Here is a 20,366-nt window from a genome sequence, read left to right as displayed (position 1 = left end):
CGCGCCGGGCCGCGCCGCCACAGCACGGGCCGGGCCGGCCGGGAGCGCCCGGGCCGCGCCGCCGCCACGGGAGCACGGGCCGGGCCTGCGGCAGCGCCCGGATGTGCGGGGGCCGCGCCGGGCCGGGCTGCTCCCGCTGCGGCTGCGGCAGCGCCCCCGCCCCGCTCCGCTCGGCTCCGCTCCGCCGCCCCGGCCTGCCGCCGCTCCCGGCCGCTCCCGGGCCGCGCCGCCCTCCGTCCGTCCGCGGGTGCGCCTGGGAAACGGAGTCCGGGAAACGGGAAATGGAGTCTGGGAAACGGAGTCTGGGAAACCGGAAATGGAGCCCTGGGGAAGGGAATGCTGGGAAATGGAGTCCGGGAAACGGGAAATTGAGGGCTGGAGAAGGGAATGCTGGGAAATAGAGTACTGGGAAACGGGAAATGGAGATCTGCGAAAGGGAATGCTGGGAAATGGAGTCCGGGCAACGGGAAATGGAGCCCTGGGGAAGAGAATGCTGGGAAATGTAGTCCGGGAAACCGGAAATTGAGTGCTGGGAAAGGGAATGCTGGGAAATGGAGTCCAGAGAAATGGGAAATGGAGTCGTGGGAAATAGGAAAGTGAGTCCTGAGAAACGGAGCCCTGGGAAATGGAATCCTGGGAAACGTAGTCCCGGGAAACGGGAAACAGAGTCCTGGGAAACGGAGTCGGCTCCGCCCCGCGGCACCGGCGGCGCTGGTGCTGGGAGGGACCCCGCTCTGGGCGCACCGGCTCTGGCTGTGAAAAATGCGTATTTTATGATTGGCTTTTGGCATATATTCAAATGGATATTATATCTGTTGTGTTAGAAAGCTCTGCCGTGTTAATTTTCTTAAGTAGTGTGTTAAATATAGTTCTAGAGTTATAACATAATGTTAAAATAGAAACTATGCTGTATAAGTTACTTTTTTTAAAATAAAGGACTGTCACTGAGCAGCCACAAGACGCCTAAATCTTTCAGAGCAAAAGAATTTATTGCTCCTTTATCAGAAGAAACTAACTTCTTCCCGCCTCGCTCAGCCCTGAAGAGCCGTCAGGATTCAGAGGAGGAAGCTGATGCTGCCCAGACAGAATCCTGTGTTCGAATGGAATTTATGCATCATGGATGAGGTGTATGAATATGCAACAGGCTGTTGCTTTTAAGGGTTAATCCTCTGTTAACGTGGGTCCTTTTTCAGGCTTATTTTGCCCAGAAAGAGGTACCTGGACTGTCTGTAACTCTTTGTTTCTATTGTCTCATATTGTCCTAATCCAAATTGTCCAAATTATTATTACTCTAATTATATTGCTATTTTTATAACCATTTTATTACGCCTAAACTTTTAACATTTTAAAAACAAGTGGCTGTTGTTTTTCACAGAGGAGGAGGCTGTGAGGAAGAGGAAGGAGCCCTGGCACACCCGGGCAGGTGAGGAGGAAACCAGTGCCCCTTTCCCCCTCTGTCCTGCTGCATCTCCCAGACCTCACAGTGGAACCTGTTTGGGTGGGATCCCCCTCCTTCCCTCCCCTGTGACCTCAGCTCATCTCCATGGACACAGCTCAAACACAACGAGCCAGCCAAGAGCCGTGGGACCCGGGAAAACCTGGCTGCAGGGAAGGTCAGTGCCCTAAAATACCACATTTTATATCCCATTTTCCTCCTTTTCCCACGGGGACAGGGGAATTCTCTGACCCTCACACATCCTCTGCACCAAACCGCTGGAATCCCCCAAATCCCTGCACCCTGGGCTGGGATTTTACTGGATTCATTCTGGTTTTCACCCATCTTCTGGAATTTTGCTTTTTTGTTTCCTTAAGAATTTACATGGGTTGCATTAGGAAATGAGAATTTGTAATTACAAATATTCACTGAAACCATCAGACTTGTCAGCCTCCAGCTGTAAATCCTGAAAATTCCAGCATTCTACACTGGAATAAATAGTTCAGGAATTCAGCCAATCCTGAAATTAATGCTTAAAAAGTGTTTAAAAAACCTGAATCTCATTAAATTAATGCTGACAAATACTTTTTTAAAAGAGAATCTCCTGAAATTGGGATGTGGTTTTGGACAGGAGATACTGGTTTGGGATGCAGCTGCCTCTTCAAACAGCGGAATCAGTGAGGAAGGAATGGGGCAGAATTGCACTTTTCCTCCAAACTGCAGGAATATCCCAACACTACAAGGCAAAAAAAGAGAAATCTTTAAAAAAGTGCATTTTTGTTTCTCTCCTGAGGCAAATCAGGATGGGAAATGCATATCTAGGAATGGCAACAAACAGTTTTGGGTCAAACATTTGAGCTGGTGGAGGAACCTGTTGGGAATTCAGGGGCAGGACTGGGGCAAAAACTCTGAGGCGGTGGTTTTTTTCCTTCTGTTTCAGTTTTTCGCTGTTTGATAAAATATGGCATCCAAAACAAAGAAGACCAAGGATGAAGAGCCACCCCAGGAAAGCAGCGACACGGAGGACCCCATCCGGGAGAGGAAGCTGTACCTGCAGGGGGAATGTAGGATCATCTCACAACACCTGGACACCTACATGGCACGGGCGGAGCAGGTCCTGCAGGCCTCCAAAGAGCAGGAGAAGGAAGCGCAGCGCACCGAGGAGCAGAGCCAGTCCTACCTGAGCTGCGGAGAAAAGCTCAGCCAGGACCCCCCGGGCATGATCATCACCCTGAGCGACCACCACTGCCAAGAGCTGGCCCGAATCCAGGCGCACAAGGACGAGCTGGTGCCGCGCTACGCGGACAAGGAGCAGGAGGTGCGGAGCGTCCTGGAGGAAACGGAGGCCGAGGCCTCGCGCATGGACATGGAGCTTCAGCAGCTGGAGCCCTACAAGCAGCAGAAGATAGAGGCGGAGCAGAGGCTGAAGGCACTGGAGAGGGAGCTGCGGGTGACCAGGATCCGCTGCGCCGAGGAGACGCACGCCGTGAGGAGCAGGTTCCTGCAGGACAAGGCCGAGTGCGAGCAGCAGTTCCAACGCAGGATGCAGCAGCTCACCTGGGGCGCGCAGGAGGTGGCCATGAAGGCCCTGATCCAGCACGTGGAGGAGGTGAAGGCCGAGAACAGGCTCCTGCGCCACGAGCTGATGGGGCTCCTGCAGCACTGCCAGCTGCTCAGGGACACCAGGGTCCGGCTGCAGGACCAGAAGGAGGAGCTGCTCCGGGAGAACCTGTGTCTCCAGCTCGTGCCAGCGCGGCGCCACAGGGACAGCCTGCCCTCCTTGCCAGCCAGGGCCAGCCACTGATCCCAGACCACCCAAACCACCCCAAACCACCCCAAACCATGCCAAACCACCCCAAACCACCTGGGCCTGGCCTGCAGGAGCCAAGCAGGGAAGCAGCCAAACCCTTCTGAGCACTGAGGGCTTGAAGCTCTTGGCACAAGGGTCCATCAAATACATTTATGGACCATAAATCCATACTGATGCAGATCCATACTGTTGTTCTCCTTCTGTCCCAGGGAGGAGGTGGCCCTGGAAGGGCTCAAGGCCAGGCTTGGACACAGATCCATACTGATGTTCTCCTTCAGTCCCAGGGAGGAGGTGCTGCCCCGGCCCTGGAAGGGCTCAAGGCCAGGCTTGGATGGGGTTTGGAGCAGCCTGGTCTGGTAGGAGGTGTCCCTGCCCATGGCAGTGGGGTGAGATTTTCCAGAATTCCATGAAATGATGGTTCTCAGTGCAAATGGCTCCTGTGGGAGCAACCTGTTGGGCTCTGCAGGAGGGAGGTCCCAGGGACCCTCCCCAGGAGCTCTGATGCCATTGGGAACAGGTGGGATAGAGATGAAGCTCTGCTTCAGGCTCTGGCTGGGCTCCAGGTGGGAATTATCGGACCAACAAAGGCTTCCCTGCTCACTTGCCACACAACTGCCAGGGGAAAGCCTGGGAATCAGCTCACACAGAAAAAAACCCTAAAACAACACCCATGGCTGTAAACTGAGGTGATTTCAGCCATCCCCAGGTTTGGATGCAGGTGAAGGACTCTGGAGCATGGCATCCTCAAATCCCAGCATCCCAAAATCCCTGCATCCCCAAATCCCAGCATCCCGAAACCCCTGCATCCCAAAACCCACCTGCTGTAGGCACAGCATCCCCAAATCTCAGGATCATAAAATCTCTGCATCACAAAATCCCAGCATTCCAAAATCCCTACAACCCCAAATCCCTGCACTCCAAATCCCTGAATCCCAAAATCCCAGCATCCCAATCCCCAGCTGCTGCAGACACGGCATCCCCAAATCCCAACATCCCAAAATCCCTGCATCCCCAAATCCCAACATCCCAAAATCCCTGCATCCCAAAATCCCAGGTGCTGTAGACACAGCATCCCAAAACCCCATCATCCCCAAATCCCTAAATCCCTAAATCCCAGGTGCTGCAGACACAGCATCCCAAAATCCCAGTGTCCCAAAACCCCATCATCCCAACATCCCCAAATCCCAGCATCCCAAACCCCAGCTGCTGCAGACACAGTATCCCAAAATCTCTGCATCCCAAAATCCCAGCATCCCGAAACCCCAGCATCCCGAAACCCCAGCATCCCGAAACCCAGCTGCTGTAGGCACAGCATCCCCAAATCTCAGGATCATAAAATCCCTGCATCCCCAAATCCCAGCATCCCCAAATCCCCAAATCCCAGCATCCCCAAATCCCACCATCCCCAATCCCAGCCTCCCAAACCCCAGCTGCTGCAGACACAGCATCCCCAAATCCCTCATCCATCCTGCCAGGGACACAAGCTGGAATCATTAGGTTGGAATATTTCATGTGCTGTGATGGAAAACCCCAGAACTGTGTTTGGCTCGAAATTCCTTCACTGAAATAACATCTCTGCCAAGAGTTTTTCATGGAAAACCAGGCCCTGCCAGCTGAAAAACTTCCAGTAGCTTAAAATATTTAAATCCCAGTAATTAAAAACATTTAAAAAATACAGACAAGGTGATTCCACAACTCCTGGGGTTACCCCAGCTGTAATGTGTGTAATTTGAGTAGAAGAATTTGAATAGAAGATGTGTAATCTGAATAGAAGCATGTAATATCACATGGTGGAAAACTTAGAGTTTAAGGTTTAAAGTTTTTTAAGTTTGCAAACTTAAATTCCCAGAAGAACTAAAGCTCAGCAGCACAGCTAAGGAATTCTTCTCACACTTGACAAAAATCCTGTATGGATTAAAATCTGCAGAAAATAAGGCAAATTCTAAACATTTCCCTCTCGCTATTGCTTGCTCCCACACAGAGCTCCCTGCCCTGCTGAAGGCCAGGATCAGCTGCATCCGCAACTCATGGAAATGTCATTTTAGCTCTGCAATAACTCAGGAATTCCCTTATGGCGGACATTTATAACCCCCCAATAACGAAAAGGGACAATTTACAAAAACAATTCAATTTTCCTGCATGTGGTGATGTATTCCCAGATGTGAGCTGCTGGCACTGCTGCAAACAGTTTAGTGGTTTTATATTGCCATTTAACATTTTGTGGCACATGAGAAGCTTGAGGTCACTTAAAGTACCACCAGCAAAGGCATCAGCAAAAGCAGGTTTGAAATAAAAGCAAAAGCACGATGAGGTTCATGGGCAAAGCTCACTCAGTGGTTAAAGCACACAGAGACAAAAATCGAATACTGGTCAATCTAAAGCTAAAATCACTCCAGCCTGAATCACCCCAGATCTAACGGGTGAATGTGAAAAATGCCAACCACTCATTTTTTAAATTTTCAAAGTTTAATTATAACAAAATAGTTATAAAAATAGCAATATAATTAGAATAACAAAAATTTCGACAGTTAGGACAATATGAGACAATAGAAACAAAGAGTTACAGACAGTCCAGGTACCTCTTTCTGGGCAAAATAAGCCTGAAAAAGGACCCACGTTAACAGAGGATTAACCCTTAAAAGCAACAGCCTGTTGCATATTCATACACCTCATCCATGGTGCATAAATTCCATTCAAACACAGGATTCTGTCTGGGCAGTGTCAGCTTCCTCCTCTGAATCCTGACGGCTCTTCAGGGCTGAGCGAGGTGGGAAGAAGTTAGTTTCTTCTGATAAAGGAGCAATAAATTCTTTTTCTCTGAAAGACTGAGGTGTCCTGTGGCTGCTCTCTGGTGTGAGTCCTTTCTTTAAAAAGTATCTCACACAGCACAGTTTCTATTTTAACATTATGTTGTAACCTAAAACTATATTTAACACACTACTTAAGAAAATTAACACAGCATAACTTTCTAACACAACACATATAATATTCATTTGAATATTTGCAAAAAGCCAGTCACAAAATACACATTTTTCACAGTGAAGGATCCCAGGGGAACACCCCTGGTGTGTTTGCTGCACGCAGTCACACCCCAGACGGAGAGCTGAGGAACTGGCAGTGATAGAATAGGGACAACATGTTTCTAAAATCATGGAATATTCAGGGGACTTAGAAAGGAAGGATAGGCTTGGGAAAATGTTAGGCTGCACCTGTAAGCATTTAATCACTATGGTAAATGATATGATTGTTAGATGTGATGATTGTTTGGCAATTGTATATAATTATTGTTTAATAGCAACAAGAATCATGAGAACGGATGTCGGGGCGGGGGTTGATGGAAATTAAAAAAAAATGCTTGGATGAAATCAATGTACACAATAGAAAAATAGAAGTTGAATAATTAATATGTAGTTATATAATGATAAAGGTATAAAAATGTGTCCATCGTTGTGAAAAGGCTCCAGGAGGCTTTTGCAGGTCACAGGAGAGAGGGTGGACTTTGGCCATGGTCATTTTCCATCCCAGCTGCAATTCAGCCCAGGAGCTCTCTCTGAAAGTTCCACAGTGCAAAGGTTCCTTTTGGGTTGTTCTTCAGGCAAGAAAAATGAGTTCACAGGGCTGTATGTTAAATGGGGGAGCTTGTTATCCATGCAGCAGGAATTCCTGGGAGCAAACTGTGCTCCTGATAAGCTTGGAGGAGCTCAGAACAGGTGCTGCTCGTTGGGGACTGATGGCATTTCTGAGATTATAGAGCAGACTGAGGCTGGGGAAGAGAGGCAGCACCACCCATTTATTGATGAAAACCCCTCATGTTTGTCTCAGGAAACTCTTTTTCCTTTCAAATCAGGGATTTCCCTCTTTACGCTCTCATCTCCTGGAGTTGCGGTTCAGGAATTGTCCACAGGAGGGCAGCAGCGAGTGCAGGAAACAGCAGCACTGCGCATGTGCCACTCCCAGCTGCAGTTCTGGGTGCCAACAGCAGGCGGCAGCACGAGCTGCTGGCGCTGCCGAGCGCCCACCCCCACTCCGCCCCATCCCAGCCCCGGGGGCTCTGCAATGGTATGGGATGGAGTGACCTTAAAGCCCGTCCGGTGCCAGCCCTGCCATGGGCAGGGACATCTTCCCCTGGGCCAGGCTGCTCCAGGACCTGCCCTGTCTGGCCTTGGACACAGCCACGGATGGGGCACCCACAGCTTCTCTGGGCAGCCTGTGCCAAGGCATCACCACTGCCACAGGGAAGGATTTTATAGGAAAGATGGGTGGTGATGTCTTTGAAAAATGACTCACTGAGTTGGGGGTCTTTAGGGGAAATTGTTGTCAGTTGTCTTCAAAATGGCTCTTGACATCTCTGCATGAGAAGACATGAAGTTTGTCACAGAAACCTGGCAGTTTGACCAGAAAGTTTGAAGTCCTGAACATTCGGGTAATAGGAGAAATTGGTCCCCACACAGTCTATTCCATCACCCTGACAGCCTGAACTTCTGAACTTTGGGAGGAAATGACAGGTTAAAGGGGGAGGTCAAGGGGAGTCAGGGATTGCAATTGGGTAGGTGATTTGGGAATGCTGCACCTCCCTGGTACCTCAGCCAATGGGGAAAGCGAGAGGACAACTTGCAGCCAGGAGTTTGGGATAAAAGGAGGTTGCGCCCTCTGAAACCTGGAGAGAGAATCCCCACAGGGATATGGCTGTGGAAACTCTGTCCCTTTATTTCAATCAAGTTTCAAGACTGCTTTTGTGGACACTTGGCTTTTCATAGTGTGGCTTTTCCTCACATACTGAAGGTGCTGGGTAGAGCTTAAAGTCTGACTCTCAAAAATGATAAAACAATTGAAAAGAATTTACACAGGACAATAAAAGGGTCTCGATGCAGTGGAGAAAGAGATAACGGGAACTCCAGTGGGGTTTTGGACAAATTCTATTACACAGAAGGAGCAGCGCCTGCCAAAAGCAGAAGTTTGAGGCGAGGTCATCTGAGATATTGGGGGAGTCAATGAAAACGACTTCCTGATCACTTTATAGGAACCCTCCAGGACAACAAGAGAATTTCCAGAGGGAGACAGAGCTATGAAAATTGATTACAGGAAAAGTGCTGTTTCTGTATTGGCTAGGAGGCCGATTTTTATGACTATTTTTAATTACGGTGCATAAATTCCCTTTGGCAAAGTTTCCCCAGCTTACAGGACCAGGAGAGATCTGCTGTGAATCCGAGCTGATAAAGAATTCCGGCTTTCTGCTACCTCCACTTCCATCAGGGAGGTCACTGCAGCCAATTTCGGTATCAGGGGCTGGGGGGACTCCAGGGGATACACTGGGGAAGGGGGGGTGAGGGGATCATGGCATCAGGACTGGGGCCCTGGGGGACACTGGTGGGACCCTGGGGAGAATGTGATGTGGCATTGGAGCCCAGAGGGAAGCTGAGGGACACTGGGGAACATGGGACTGGGGTTCACAGGGCTCTGGGGGGCAGCAAGGAGAGACTGGGAGTGTGACTGGGGCCATGGGAGGGCTGGGGGACACTGCAGGGAGCAGGAGGTGATCCCCATCTTTGGGCTGGCATCCTGGGGGGGCAAAGGGGATCCCTGGGCAATGACACAGGATTGTGGGAGTGGGATAGGGGTCCATGGGGGGTCTGGAGGACACTGGGACATCCAGGAATCACCTCAGGATTTGGGATCAGGCTCCCAGGATGTGCACAGGGGTCTCCTGGCCGAGGTTGCCCCCCTCCCCAGGCTGACACCACCCTCCTTCCCCAGCCCCTGACTGAGGGACCTTCCCTGTGTTCCCTGGTGTCCCTCCATGTCCCTCTGTGTTCCCCCATATCCCCTTAGCATCCTCTCAGTGTTCCATCAGTGTTCTGCTGTGTTCCTCAGTGTTTCCCATGTCCCACAGTGTCCTCTCAGTTTTCCAGTGTCCCCCAGTGTCCCACACTGCTCCTGGTGGCATCTCCCCTGTCTGGATCCCCTGTTTTGGACCCTGGCAGTGCTGGCAATGACCATGGCCAACACAGCCTTCATGGTTGTGCCCCTGGACATGGCCTGGAATTCCTTTGATGACCAGTACCCAGGCTGCCGACACACCATGACTGAGTTGTTGCCAGCCCTCAACCACTTTGAGTTCCAGCAGACTCTGTTTGCCCAGACCTGGGTGAAGGCTGCAGATGAGTGGTGGAGGCGGGGGCCCCCTGTGACCCCTCTGTCCCCAGCCCAGGCCATCGCCCTCATGACCTACACAATGAAGGATGTGTACAAGGAGTTCAATGCTGCCGTGCATGTGGCTGGGCGCTCCCGGCAGGAATACCGGGACAACTTCCACTTCAAAACACTGCATTTCCTGCTGACCGATGCTCTGGCAACACTGAGGGACACTCGGGGACCACGATGTCACCATGTGTTTCGGGGGGTGCGTGGTGTCCGGTTCAAAGCACGGTGTGGTGACACCATCCGGTTTGGTCGATTCACGTCAACATCACTGCATAAACAGATTGCTCAGCAATTTGGGACAGACACGATGTTCCAGGTGCAGACGTGTTTTGGCGAGGATATCCGAGAATTCTCCTCCAATCCTAGTGAGGAGGAGGTGTTGATCCCACCCTTTGAGACCTTTGAGGTCACCAGTGTCATCCAGGAAGGAGACAGGGCATTGATCCAGCTCCGCTCCAGCGGGACCTTCAGCAGATACAGCTGTGAGTGGCTGCGATGTGACATCATGGGGAAAACCTGGAGGACAGGGACAGCCACTGTGGGTATGGGGACACCTATGATAAGGCACAGGGGACAATGACACCCACAGGTGATGGGGGACAGGGACAGGGACATCCATGACATGGCACAGGGATGGGGACCCCCACATCTGGGAGGGGACAGCGACACCCCTTCCAGGGGATGTCAGGGACAAAGACAGGGAAAGGGACAGAGGCAGGAACACTCCTCTGCTGTCTCTGTCCCTCCCCTCTGCAGACCAGCTCTGTAGGGACCGGCTATGTGTGCTGGACATGGGTGGGCCTGGATCAGGACCAGCCTGATCCCCTCTGAACCTCTTGAACCCCCTGACACCCCTCATGGCACAGGAGTGCACCCCCTATATAGCCCTGACTACTGCCATCCCTGAAGCCCACCATGACCGCCTGAAACCCCTTGCTCCATGTGTTATCCCACTGCCCCCCTGACACCCCATCATCCCTAAAGCTCCCGTGGCCCCCTGACCACCAATCTCCCTCCTGCACCCCGGCCACTGGTCATCCCAAACCCTGCCCATAGACCCAGTCTCTCCTGTCACTCCTCATCTCATGTCATACCAACCCCCCGCTGAACACCTCACACCCCCTATGGCCCTCCTGACCCCCTGATCCCCATCATCCTCCATTCCACCTGAAGCCCTCAAATGCCCCCCCTGTAACCCCTGACCCTTTTCTGACTGCCCTTAACCACCTCACCCCCACGGATCCCTCACCATCCTCTTTTTCCCCCAGGTGGGATCATCCCCAGGGCCCCCTCCCACCTCAGAGGGCTTCTCCTCGGCACTGCAGCCCTGGCAGTGGCCATCAGGATTGTCTGATCCATGAGGCCACCAAGGTCACCATGGTCTCTGCAATTACCAAGGACTATGATCCCCAGAGGAATGAGGTCACCAAAGCTACCAAGGCCACCATGAGGCCACTGTTGCCACCACTGTCACTATGGTTGCTGTAGCCACCCCTGGGACTCTGGCCACCATGGCCACTATGACCACCTTGATCACCAAGACTCCCTCACCTAAAAGGCTACCACAGCCACTCTGGCCACCAAGCACACCAATGCCATTGTGCAAAGCAAATCTATTAAATAATAATACAAACAATTGCATTAAATAATTCTAACAAAGCCAGCAAAAATTGACCATTCTTAAACAGGGCTCCATGTCACTCCACAGAAAACACTCGTGGGAACGTTCCTTTCTCTCAGCCTCAAGGAGGAACCCTGGGGAGCATCTCCTTCCTGAAAGAGGAACCTCACGCACATTTCATTTCAAGCAGGAACGGGGAGAGGAATCTCTGAGTGGGGACTGGACATTCCCAGAGTCAGGCGATGGACAGCCAGGCCCACCACTGGTGATGCACCCTCACTTGTAAATTTTGGGTTGGTGATTTGGGCTGGTTTTGGCTCAATTCAGCACCAAAATCAGCAGCAGACCCCTCTCAATTCTGCCCTGGCACCCACAAATGAGGCATTGTCCCTTGGGCATGTTCCAGGCAGAGCATCCTGCCACATCCAGCACTTCAGGGGGACATTAAAGGCTGGAAATAGGGAGGTTCAAGAAGGTAAGGGCAGGTCATGTCCCTGGGGAGGGACAGTCCCCAGTGCCAGGACAGGCTAGGGGGGAACATGCTTAAGCAGCTCTGGAGAAGGACATTATAGGAAAAAGGCTCCCAATATTACCAGTTGGATTGTGCCTGGGCCAGTCTGACCCTCGCTGCTGGGCCAAAGGCAGCAACTGCGGTGTATCGCCCCAGAGATACCTTGGCTTGCTGGTGGTTGCAGCTGGGCACTGAACAAGTCCAGGCTTGTTGGAACCCCGTTTACCTCAGGAGGAATAGCTTCAGGCGATGGTGAAGAGAAAAAGGAGAGGATTCTGCTGGAGGGTTTAATGTCCAGAGGTTTATTCCATGGTTACAGAGGTCTGAACGTGAGCAACTGCTCCAACAGAACCCCGGCCACATGGTCTGATCACCTTTTTAAGCTCAGGGACAGGGGAAGGGGAGGGAACAGGTGAGCCACCCAACCAGGTGAGAGGGGCAGGGTCTCAGGGGGGGATGACACCTAGACAGGCCAATGACCCCTGGGCCTGAGGGGCATCCTTTGAACTTGACCAACCACACCACACCACACCTTGCTGGAATGTTAAACCTGATTGACAGCCCAGCAGGGGGTGAGGGGGGACAGGGAAGAGAGGTATTGGCACACCTGGGGAAGGAAGTTTTTACAACACACTGCAACAGGACATGAAGTTGCTGGTGGGTTACCAGTGGAGCTGGCCATGTGGCCCTTGGGGCAGGAGGGATCCAGGGGACATCGGGCGGAGCAGAACCAGGAGGTCAGGGATTGATCATGCCCTTTTGCTCTGCTCAGTGAGGCACATCAGGAGTGCCATGTCCAGCTCTGTCCTGTGCTGTGTCCAGCTCTGACCAGTGCCATGTCCAGGTCTCGGCTGCTCTGGATCCAATCCTGGTCTCAGGGATGATGCTGCCTGAGCTGGGAGGTTGGGCCTGGTGCCCATTCTGGGTCCTTCCAGCCTGACCCATTCTGGGATTTGCAGATTCTGGAAGTTGTGGTTCAGGAATTGTCCACCTGAGGGCAGCAGGGGGTGTGGGAAATTAGCGGCACTGTGCATGCACCGCCCCCAGCTGCAGTTCCAGGTGCCAACAGCAGGCGGCAGCACGAGCTGCTGGTGCTGCCGAGCGCCCGCCCCGCCCCATCCCGGCCCCGGGGATTCTGCAATGGTTTGGGATGGAGCGACCTTAAAGCCCGTCCTGTGCCAGCCCTGCCATGGGCAGGGACATCTTCCTCTGGGCCAGGCTGCTCCAGGCCCTGCCCAACCTGGCTTTGAACCCTTCCAGGTGTGTGGTGGCCACAGCTTTGTTATCGATTGGTAATGTGATGACCGGCTCTCACAATTAAGAGAATGGATAGTGTGTATGTTAAGAGAAGTTTTGTTGATGTATGGTTATGTTATTGTAGTTTGTTTGGGCACCCTCTGTTCTCCCCACAGTCTCCTTTCCCCCTCTCTGTATTGTTGTCACCAGATGGCCCTGCTTGTCAGGGTTCTCAGGGTCATGTGGAGGGCGGGTGTGTACCCATGCCCCATGCATGGGGCAGCTGGGAATGGGAGAAGCTGTAGCTGGGGAGGCGTGGCATCACAACACCTCACCTGCAGTCAAACTGCAGGAATGTCTCCACCAATGGACAGCAAGGAAGAGTCAACTGGCAGATTTTTGGAGGGGCCAGGCATTTATAACGAAAATGTTTGAATATGTATCATTCCTTATGAATTTGTATTTACCTGATGCAAGGCAAGGAGTATAAAATGCAGAGCTGCCATTTTGTGGCAGTTAGTCACAGTCTCAGTGTTGTCCCTTTTTCCTTATTCAGTCCCTTTATTGTGTTGTTGAGGTTTAATAAACCTTTAAAAATTTAAAGTGAGGGGTCTTTTCTCACAGGCGCTCCCAAGGCAACCATGGCCCTCAGAAAAATGAGGTCATCAAGGTCCCAAAGCCACCCTTGCCATTTTCCCTGGATGAAATGAGAAAAAAGGGAAAAGAGAATGGGAGAGAAATCAAATCTCTTGGTTTTTTGCAAATATTAAGATGAATGCTGTATGTGTATTTTAAAATCACTTTGCTTTTATTTCTGCTATAAAAAAAATCTTAGATGTGGTAGTAGTGGTAGCTTATGTAGGTACACGTGAAGTGTCTGTTTAGTCGGGATAACATCCAGTGCACATGTCATGTGGACCCTGCTTTTGATATGGCAACCATCAGCATCTGCCATCTGAAGAAAGTATGGGCCAAGGCCCAGACTGGAAGTGATGAAGAGAAGGAGCCAAAACCACAGCCAAGAAACAGGCACGCTCTAAAAAGGCAGATCCAAGGATGAGCCATGTAAAATAGTTCCTGGAATATGTTGCTAGTTTATGCCAAGCTATGGATATGCATAACAATCTATGAGTATGCAATGGGCTGATGCAATGGAAAAGGTATTCAAGAGGTTTCCCTGAAGATGATGGCATGCTCTTGGATGAGTGTTGAGATGCACCCAGCCGTAATATTTCTCTTACTGTCTTAGTCTCCTGTTCTCCTTTATTAAACTTTCTAAATTTTCACAGGAGAGTGAACGTGTTTCTCACATCTCACAAGCAGAGGCTCACCCCACGGCAGAAGACACAGCTCTGGGCTGGGCTGTGGCAGCAGCAGTGAATTCCCTTCCCCAAGCAGCAGCTCTGACTGTCCTTCTCCAAAGATGAGGGGGAGAGAGAGAGAGAGAGAGCCCCAGCAGCTGCCCTAGCTGCATCATTCACCTGGCCAATTCTCACAGTATCTCTGCCACTCAGAGAGAGACTCCCAGGTAAGATAAATGCAACCAGATGCCCTCCTTCCCTGAGCTTGGCCATTTCTTTTGCTTTTCCTAAGTGCCCAGTCATTAGTGTTTCCTAGCAACTTATGGGAAAAAATTCTGTAAGTAAAAAGGAACAAAAAAAAGAAACCTGTGACAAAGGAGAGCTCATTTTAAAATGTTAAATGTCTATTAAACCAAACAACACAACAAAGGGACTGAATAAGGAAAAAAAGACAACACTGGGTGCATGGCCAACTGCCAGAGACTCATCTAACAAAATGGCGGCTCTGCCTTTTATACCCCTGGTTTTGCATCAGGCAAATACAAATTTGTAAGCAGTCATAAATACTCAAAAACTTTCCATACAAATGCCTGGCCCCTTCCAAAGCCTTCCAGGTGACCCTTCCTTGCTGTCCATTGGTGAAGACCTTCCTTAAGTCTGATTGGAGGTGAGGTGTTGTCAAGCCATGTCTCCCCAGCAACAGGCTTTGCCCATTCCCGACTGCCCCACGCAGGGGGCACAGGTACACACCCTCCCTCCACATGACCCTGAGAACCCTGACAACCAGGGCCATCTGGTGACAACAATACAGAGAGGGGGAAAGGAGACTGTGGGGAGAACAGAAGGTGCCCAAACAGCAAACTACAATAACATAACCATTCATCAACAAAACTTTTCTTAACATACACAATATCCATTCCCTTAATTGTGAGACAATCATCACATTACCCATCTATAACAAAGATGTGGCTGACCCATGCTGGAAGGGTCTAGGTCGTGTGGGGCGGGGCGGGGAGCAGCCCAGCCCAGGGGAAGATTTTCCTGCCCATGGCAGGGCTGGCACAGGACGGGCTTTAAGGTCGCTCCATCCCAAACCATTGCAGAGCCCCCGGGGCTGGGATGGGGCGGGGCGGGCGCTCGGCAGCACCAGCGGCTCGTGCTGCCGCCTGCTGTTGGCAGCCAGGACTGCAGCTGTAGGCAGCCCATGCACAGTGCCGCTGATTTCCCGGCGCTCGCTGCTGAATCCTGTGGACAATTCCTGAACCACAACTTCCAGAATCCGCAAATCCCAGAATGGGTCAGGCTGGAAGGACCCAGAATGGGCACCAGGCCCAACCTCCCAGCTCAGGCAGCATCATCCCTGAGACCAGGATTGGATCCAGAGCAGCTCAAAACTGGATACGGCACTGGACACAGTTCTGGACACAGCACAGGACAGAGCTGGACCTGGCACTCCTGATGCGCCTCGCTGGGTAGGGCTGAGGAGCATGATCACTCCCTGACCGCCTGGCTCTGCTCCTCCTGATGCTGTCTGGATCCCTCCTCACCCAATGGCCGCCCGACCAGCTCCACAGTTCACCCATCAGCAACCTCATGTCCTTCTCCAGAGCTGCTTAAGCATGTCGCCCACAGCCTGCCCTGGCACTGGGGATTGGACCTGCACTTGCCCTCTTGAACTTCCCCAAATCCCAGCCTATAATGTCCTCCTAAAGTGCTGGATGTGTCAGGATGCTCTGCCTGGAATGGGGCCAAGGGACAATGCACCATTTGTGGCCATCAGGGTTGAATTGAGAGGGGTCTGCTGCTGATTTTGGGGCTGAATTGAGCCAAAACCAGCCCAAATACCCAACCTCAAATCGACAAGTGAGGGTGGATCACCAGTGATGGGCCAGGCTGTCTATCAGGTGGCCCTTGGAATGTCCAGTCCCCACTCAGACAGAGATTCCTCTCCCCGTTCCTGCTTGAAATGAAATGTGCGTGAGATTCCTCTTTCAGGAAGGAGATGCTCCCCAGGGTTCCTCCTTAAGGCTGAGAGAAAGGAACGTTCCCACGAGTGTTTTCTGTGGAGTGACATGGAGCCCTGTTTAAGAATGGTCAATTTTTGCTGGCTTTGTTAGAATTATTTAATGCAATTGTTTGTATTATTATTTAATAGATTTGCTTTGCACAATGGCATTGGTGTGCTTGGTGGCCAGAGTGGCTGTGGTAGCCTTGTGGGTGAAGGAGTCTTGGTGATCAAGGTGGTCATCGTGGGCTTGCTGCTTATAGTGACCATGGTGGCCAGAGTGGCTGTAGTGGCCACCGTGACCACAGTGACAGTGGTTGTCCTAGTGTCCTCATGGTGGCAGTATTTGCCAAGGTGTTCATTGTGGCAGTGGTGGCCTTTGTAGCCTTGATGGCCTCATTTCTCTGGAGGTCCAGGAGATCTTGGTGATCATGGTTGCCATTGTTGCCACAGTGACCACAGCCACCTTGGTGACATGCGTGGCCTCATGGATCAGACGATCCCAGTGGGCACTTCCACGGCTGCGGTGGCCAGGAGGAGTCACTTGAGGTGAAAGGTGGCTCTGGGGACGCTTTCCCCCCAGGGACAAAGAGGGGTGTCATAGGGTCCTGGGGGAAGTGAGGGGTTTAGGATGTCCCATGTGTGAGGAGGGCACAAGAATGGGTACAGGGGACCAGGGATTTCAGGGGTGTCAGGGTGGACTTAGGGGTAATAGAGGTCAGGGGGACTCAGGGGGTGCCACAGGGGTGAGTGGGGCTGACAGCGGTTCAGGGACTGTTATGGGGGGGCTCTTGGAGGGAGTCCTGGCCCACCCACATCCATCTCACATGGACTGTCTCCACAGCACTGCCTCTGGTGGGGTAGAACAGGGTCAAAATGGAGAGGTCCTTGTGCCTGTCCTTCCCTGGCAGGGGCATCCCTGTCTGCTCCTGGATGTGGGCGTCTCCATGCCTGTGCCCTGTCATGGGTGTTCCTGTTCCTGTGCCCACAATGGGTGTGCTCAGACTTGGTGTCCCCAGCATGGAGTGTCTGTGTCCCCTACACACAGTAGTTTTCCCTGCCCCCCATCCCCAGTTAGTGTCATTGTCCCCTGTGCCTGATCCCATGGGTTTCTCCATGGCTACACTGGGTGTTTCCCATGGCCCCAGGCTGTCCCCTGTGCAATCACCTCACAGCCACTCAGTTATATTTGTTGAAGTTTGCGGTGGAGTGGAGATGGATGCACGTTCTCTCCCTGTACTGGGTGACTTCAGTGACCTCAAAGGTCATGAAGGGTGGGGTCAGCACCCCCCGACTCCTGAATTTTCAGAGAAGAAGTGATGTCCACACAGTGGCACGTGTGCACCTTGAACACTGTCTCCTTCCCAAAGCACTGGTAATTTGGTTTGCGCAGCCACGTTGATGTGAATTCACCGAATTGGATGGTGTTGCCATGCTGTCTGTCGAACCAGACCCCACACACCCACTGAACACATCAAAACTCTGCCCTTTCTGAGCGTCCCTCAGCATGGTCAGGGGATCCGTCAGCAGGAAATGCAGTGTTTTGAAGTGGAAGTTGTCCCGGAATTACTGGTGGGAATGTCCAGCCACACGCACAGCCTCATTGAACATGTTGGATAGGCCATCCACTGTCTATGCCCTGATGGTGGTGGCCTGGCCTGGGGACAGACGGGTCACAGGGGGCCCCCACATCTGCCACTTGGCCACAGCCTTCGCCCAGATCTGGGCAAAGACACAATTCTGGTAGAACTCAGAGCAGTTGAGGGCCGGCAATGTTGCGGTGATGGCAGGGTGACAGCCCTGATACTGGTCATCAAAGGAGTCCCTGGCCACATCCAGGGGCACCACCTCCTTGATCACAGCGGCCATGGCCATTGCCAGCAGCGCCAGGATCTGAGCCAGGGGGGGCATAGAGTGGAGAACACAGAGGAGACACAGAGGAGACAAAGGGAGTGTTCCTCAGTGAGGGACTGGGGAGAGTATTGGGGTCAGCCCAGGGGGAAGGGAGGCACTCCTGGCCAGCAGACCCCTGGGCATGTCCAGGGTCCCTGATCCCATATCCTGGGTTTACTTATCCCTCTGCAGCATCTCCCAGCCCCAGAGACACCAATCCCACTGTACCATGGCCACCAGAAGCCCAATCCTACTCCCACCACTACAAGTCCCTGAGCCCCTGCAGGATCCCAACCCAATTCTTGGGGTGACTTCCTGAGCATCCCCCCATTGTCCCCCTAAGCCCGTCCCCAGACACCAATCACACTTCCAGTCCCCAATTTCTTTGCTGTCACCTCAGGACCTCAACGCAAATCCAGCATCATCCCCTGCCCCGACAGTGTTTCCCAGCTCCCCCATGACTCCAATCTCTGTCCTGTGATTCCCCCAGTGTCCCTTCAGCAGTGCAATTGCAATCCCAGTCCTGTGTTTACTCTTCTGATGTCCCCCCAGTGCTCCCTGGGACCTCAATCCTGCTCCCAATCCTCTGCAAGCCTCTTGTGACCCCAGGCCCCTCTGGGATTTCACCCAAATTCCTAAAGCCACTTCCTCACTGGCCCCATTGCCCCTCAGGTCTCTCTCCCAGATCCAAGTCCTGCTCCCAGTTGCATTACCCATTTCATGTCACCCCAGGACCCCAACCCAAATCTAAGGCTCACCCCCTGCCCCCACAATGTCGCTGTGGAGCCCTCCATGCCCCACTCTGCAATCCCAGGCCTGTGTTCCCCCCCTTGAGTGTCTCCAGTGTTCACCATTCCTGATATGAAATCAGCTGGAGCCAACTCCCTGATGGAACTGGAGGTATCAAAATACGGGAATTCTTTCTCCGCTCAGACTCACAGCAGATCTCTCCTGGTCCTGCAAGTCAGGGAGGGACTTTGCCACAGGGTCTTTATCCATTGGAATTATAAATATTCATTACAATGAGGTTCTTAGCTAATACAAAACTAGCATTTTCCCCATAAATAATCTGCATGGTTCTGCCACTTTTAAGAAAAAAATTCTATTACCCTGGAAGGTCATAAAAATTTGGTGTCAGGATGTGGTTTTCACTGAGTGCCCCAATATGCCAGATGACCTCACGCTGAACTTTCGTTTTGGGCGAGCGCTGCTCTTCCAGTGTACTAGAACTTGCCAAAAAGCCCTCACTGGTTTGCTTTATTTGTTACTTCATAGGTTGCAGTAACCTTTGGTCTGTTGTGTCCACACTTTTACATCTTTTTATTGTTTTTCACTAGTTCTTCTTTAAGCCCTATCCAGCACCATTGAGGGATCTGAAACTTTCTATTTTCTGTCTCATTTCTCACCTCCCAGGACCCTATTGAGAGAACACATTGAGAAAATTCATTTTTAGAACTCTCCAGGACCATAAAAGGATTTCCAGAAAGAGGCAGAACCATGCAAATTATTAATAGGAAAGGTGAAGTTTCTGTACCAGGTGAGGCAAAGTGTAATGACTATTCATAATTGTGGTGGATAATACCCCATGGCAAAGTCCCTCGTGACCTGCAGGACCAGGAGAGATCTGCTGTGAGTCTGAGCTGATAAAGATTTCTGGCTTTCTGATACCAGCAGTTCCATCAGGGAGTTCTCTCTGGCTGATTTTGGTATCGGGGCTGGGGGGACCCCTGGGCACTCTTGGGCGTGGGCACGGGACTGAGGGATTGGGATTGCGGTGCTGGGGGGAAACTGGGGGAGTCACAGGTCTGGGATTGGGGCAATGGGGGGCTCTGGAGGAAAATTAGGGGGGACATGGGATGGTGGGAGTAGCATTGGAGTGATAGGGGGGCTGGGAAACACTGTGGGGGCAGAGGGCTATGCCTGGATTTGTGCTGAGGTCTTGGGGTGACACCAAAGATTGGGGAAGGGGAGTGGGATTGGGGGCTGGGGATGGGCCTAGGAGGACACTGCGGGGCTCAGGGAGTGACCCCAGGATTTGAGTTGGGGTCCTTTGTCAGGTGAGGGATTTTAGTCGTGGGAGTAGGATTGGGCTTCTGGGGGACCATGGTGCTGTGGGATTGGGATTGGGGTCCCTGGGGCTGGGGGACATTGGAAAGGCATAAGTAACCCCAGGATTCAGGATCAGGGACCCCGGACATGCCCAGGGGTCTGCTGGCCAGGAGTGCCTCCCTTCCCCCTGGGCTGACCCCACTCCCCTCCCCAGTCCCTCACTGATGAACCCTCCCCTTGTCTCCCCCATGTCCCCTCTGTGTCCCCCAGTGTCCCACTCTGGTCCCTGTGGCCTCTCCCCTCC

At 52.2% G+C, this 20,366-nt stretch overlaps 1 protein-coding gene across 1 annotated transcript; it reads left to right on the top strand.

The window, feature by feature from the left end:
• Nucleotides 1-6,561: 6,561 nt before the first annotated feature.
• Nucleotides 6,562-10,277, top strand: LOC131565004 (erythroblast NAD(P)(+)--arginine ADP-ribosyltransferase-like). Its single transcript, XM_058815685.1, has 4 exons — nucleotides 6,562-6,615; nucleotides 7,137-7,304; nucleotides 9,136-9,984; nucleotides 10,203-10,277. The coding sequence occupies exons 1-4, from the start codon at nucleotides 6,562-6,564 to the stop codon at nucleotides 10,275-10,277; spliced, it is 1,146 nt and encodes a 381-aa protein (XP_058671668.1).
• The last annotated feature ends 10,089 nt before the right edge of the window (nucleotides 10,278-20,366 follow it).

The sequence above is a fragment of the Ammospiza caudacuta genome, chromosome 1, assembly GCF_027887145.1.
Source record: "Ammospiza caudacuta isolate bAmmCau1 chromosome 1, bAmmCau1.pri, whole genome shotgun sequence".
NCBI lineage: Eukaryota > Metazoa > Chordata > Aves > Passeriformes > Passerellidae > Ammospiza > Ammospiza caudacuta.
The sequence above is the reverse complement of the archived record's forward strand: the minus strand, read 5'-3'. Positions and strand labels throughout refer to the sequence as shown.

Excerpts from the sequence above, each read along its gene's own strand:
- LOC131565004 (XM_058815685.1), top strand. The coding sequence starts at position 6,562 with ATGTCGGGGCGGGGGTTGATGGAAATTAAAAAAAAATGCTTGGATGAA. Across the intron at positions 6,616-7,136 it reads AATGCTTGGATGAAATCAAT|GAATTGTCCACAGGAGGGCA; the intron begins GTACACAATAGA and ends GTTGCGGTTCAG. Across the intron at positions 7,305-9,135 it reads GCCCCGGGGGCTCTGCAATG|TGTCCTCTCAGTTTTCCAGT; the intron begins GTATGGGATGGA and ends CATGTCCCACAG.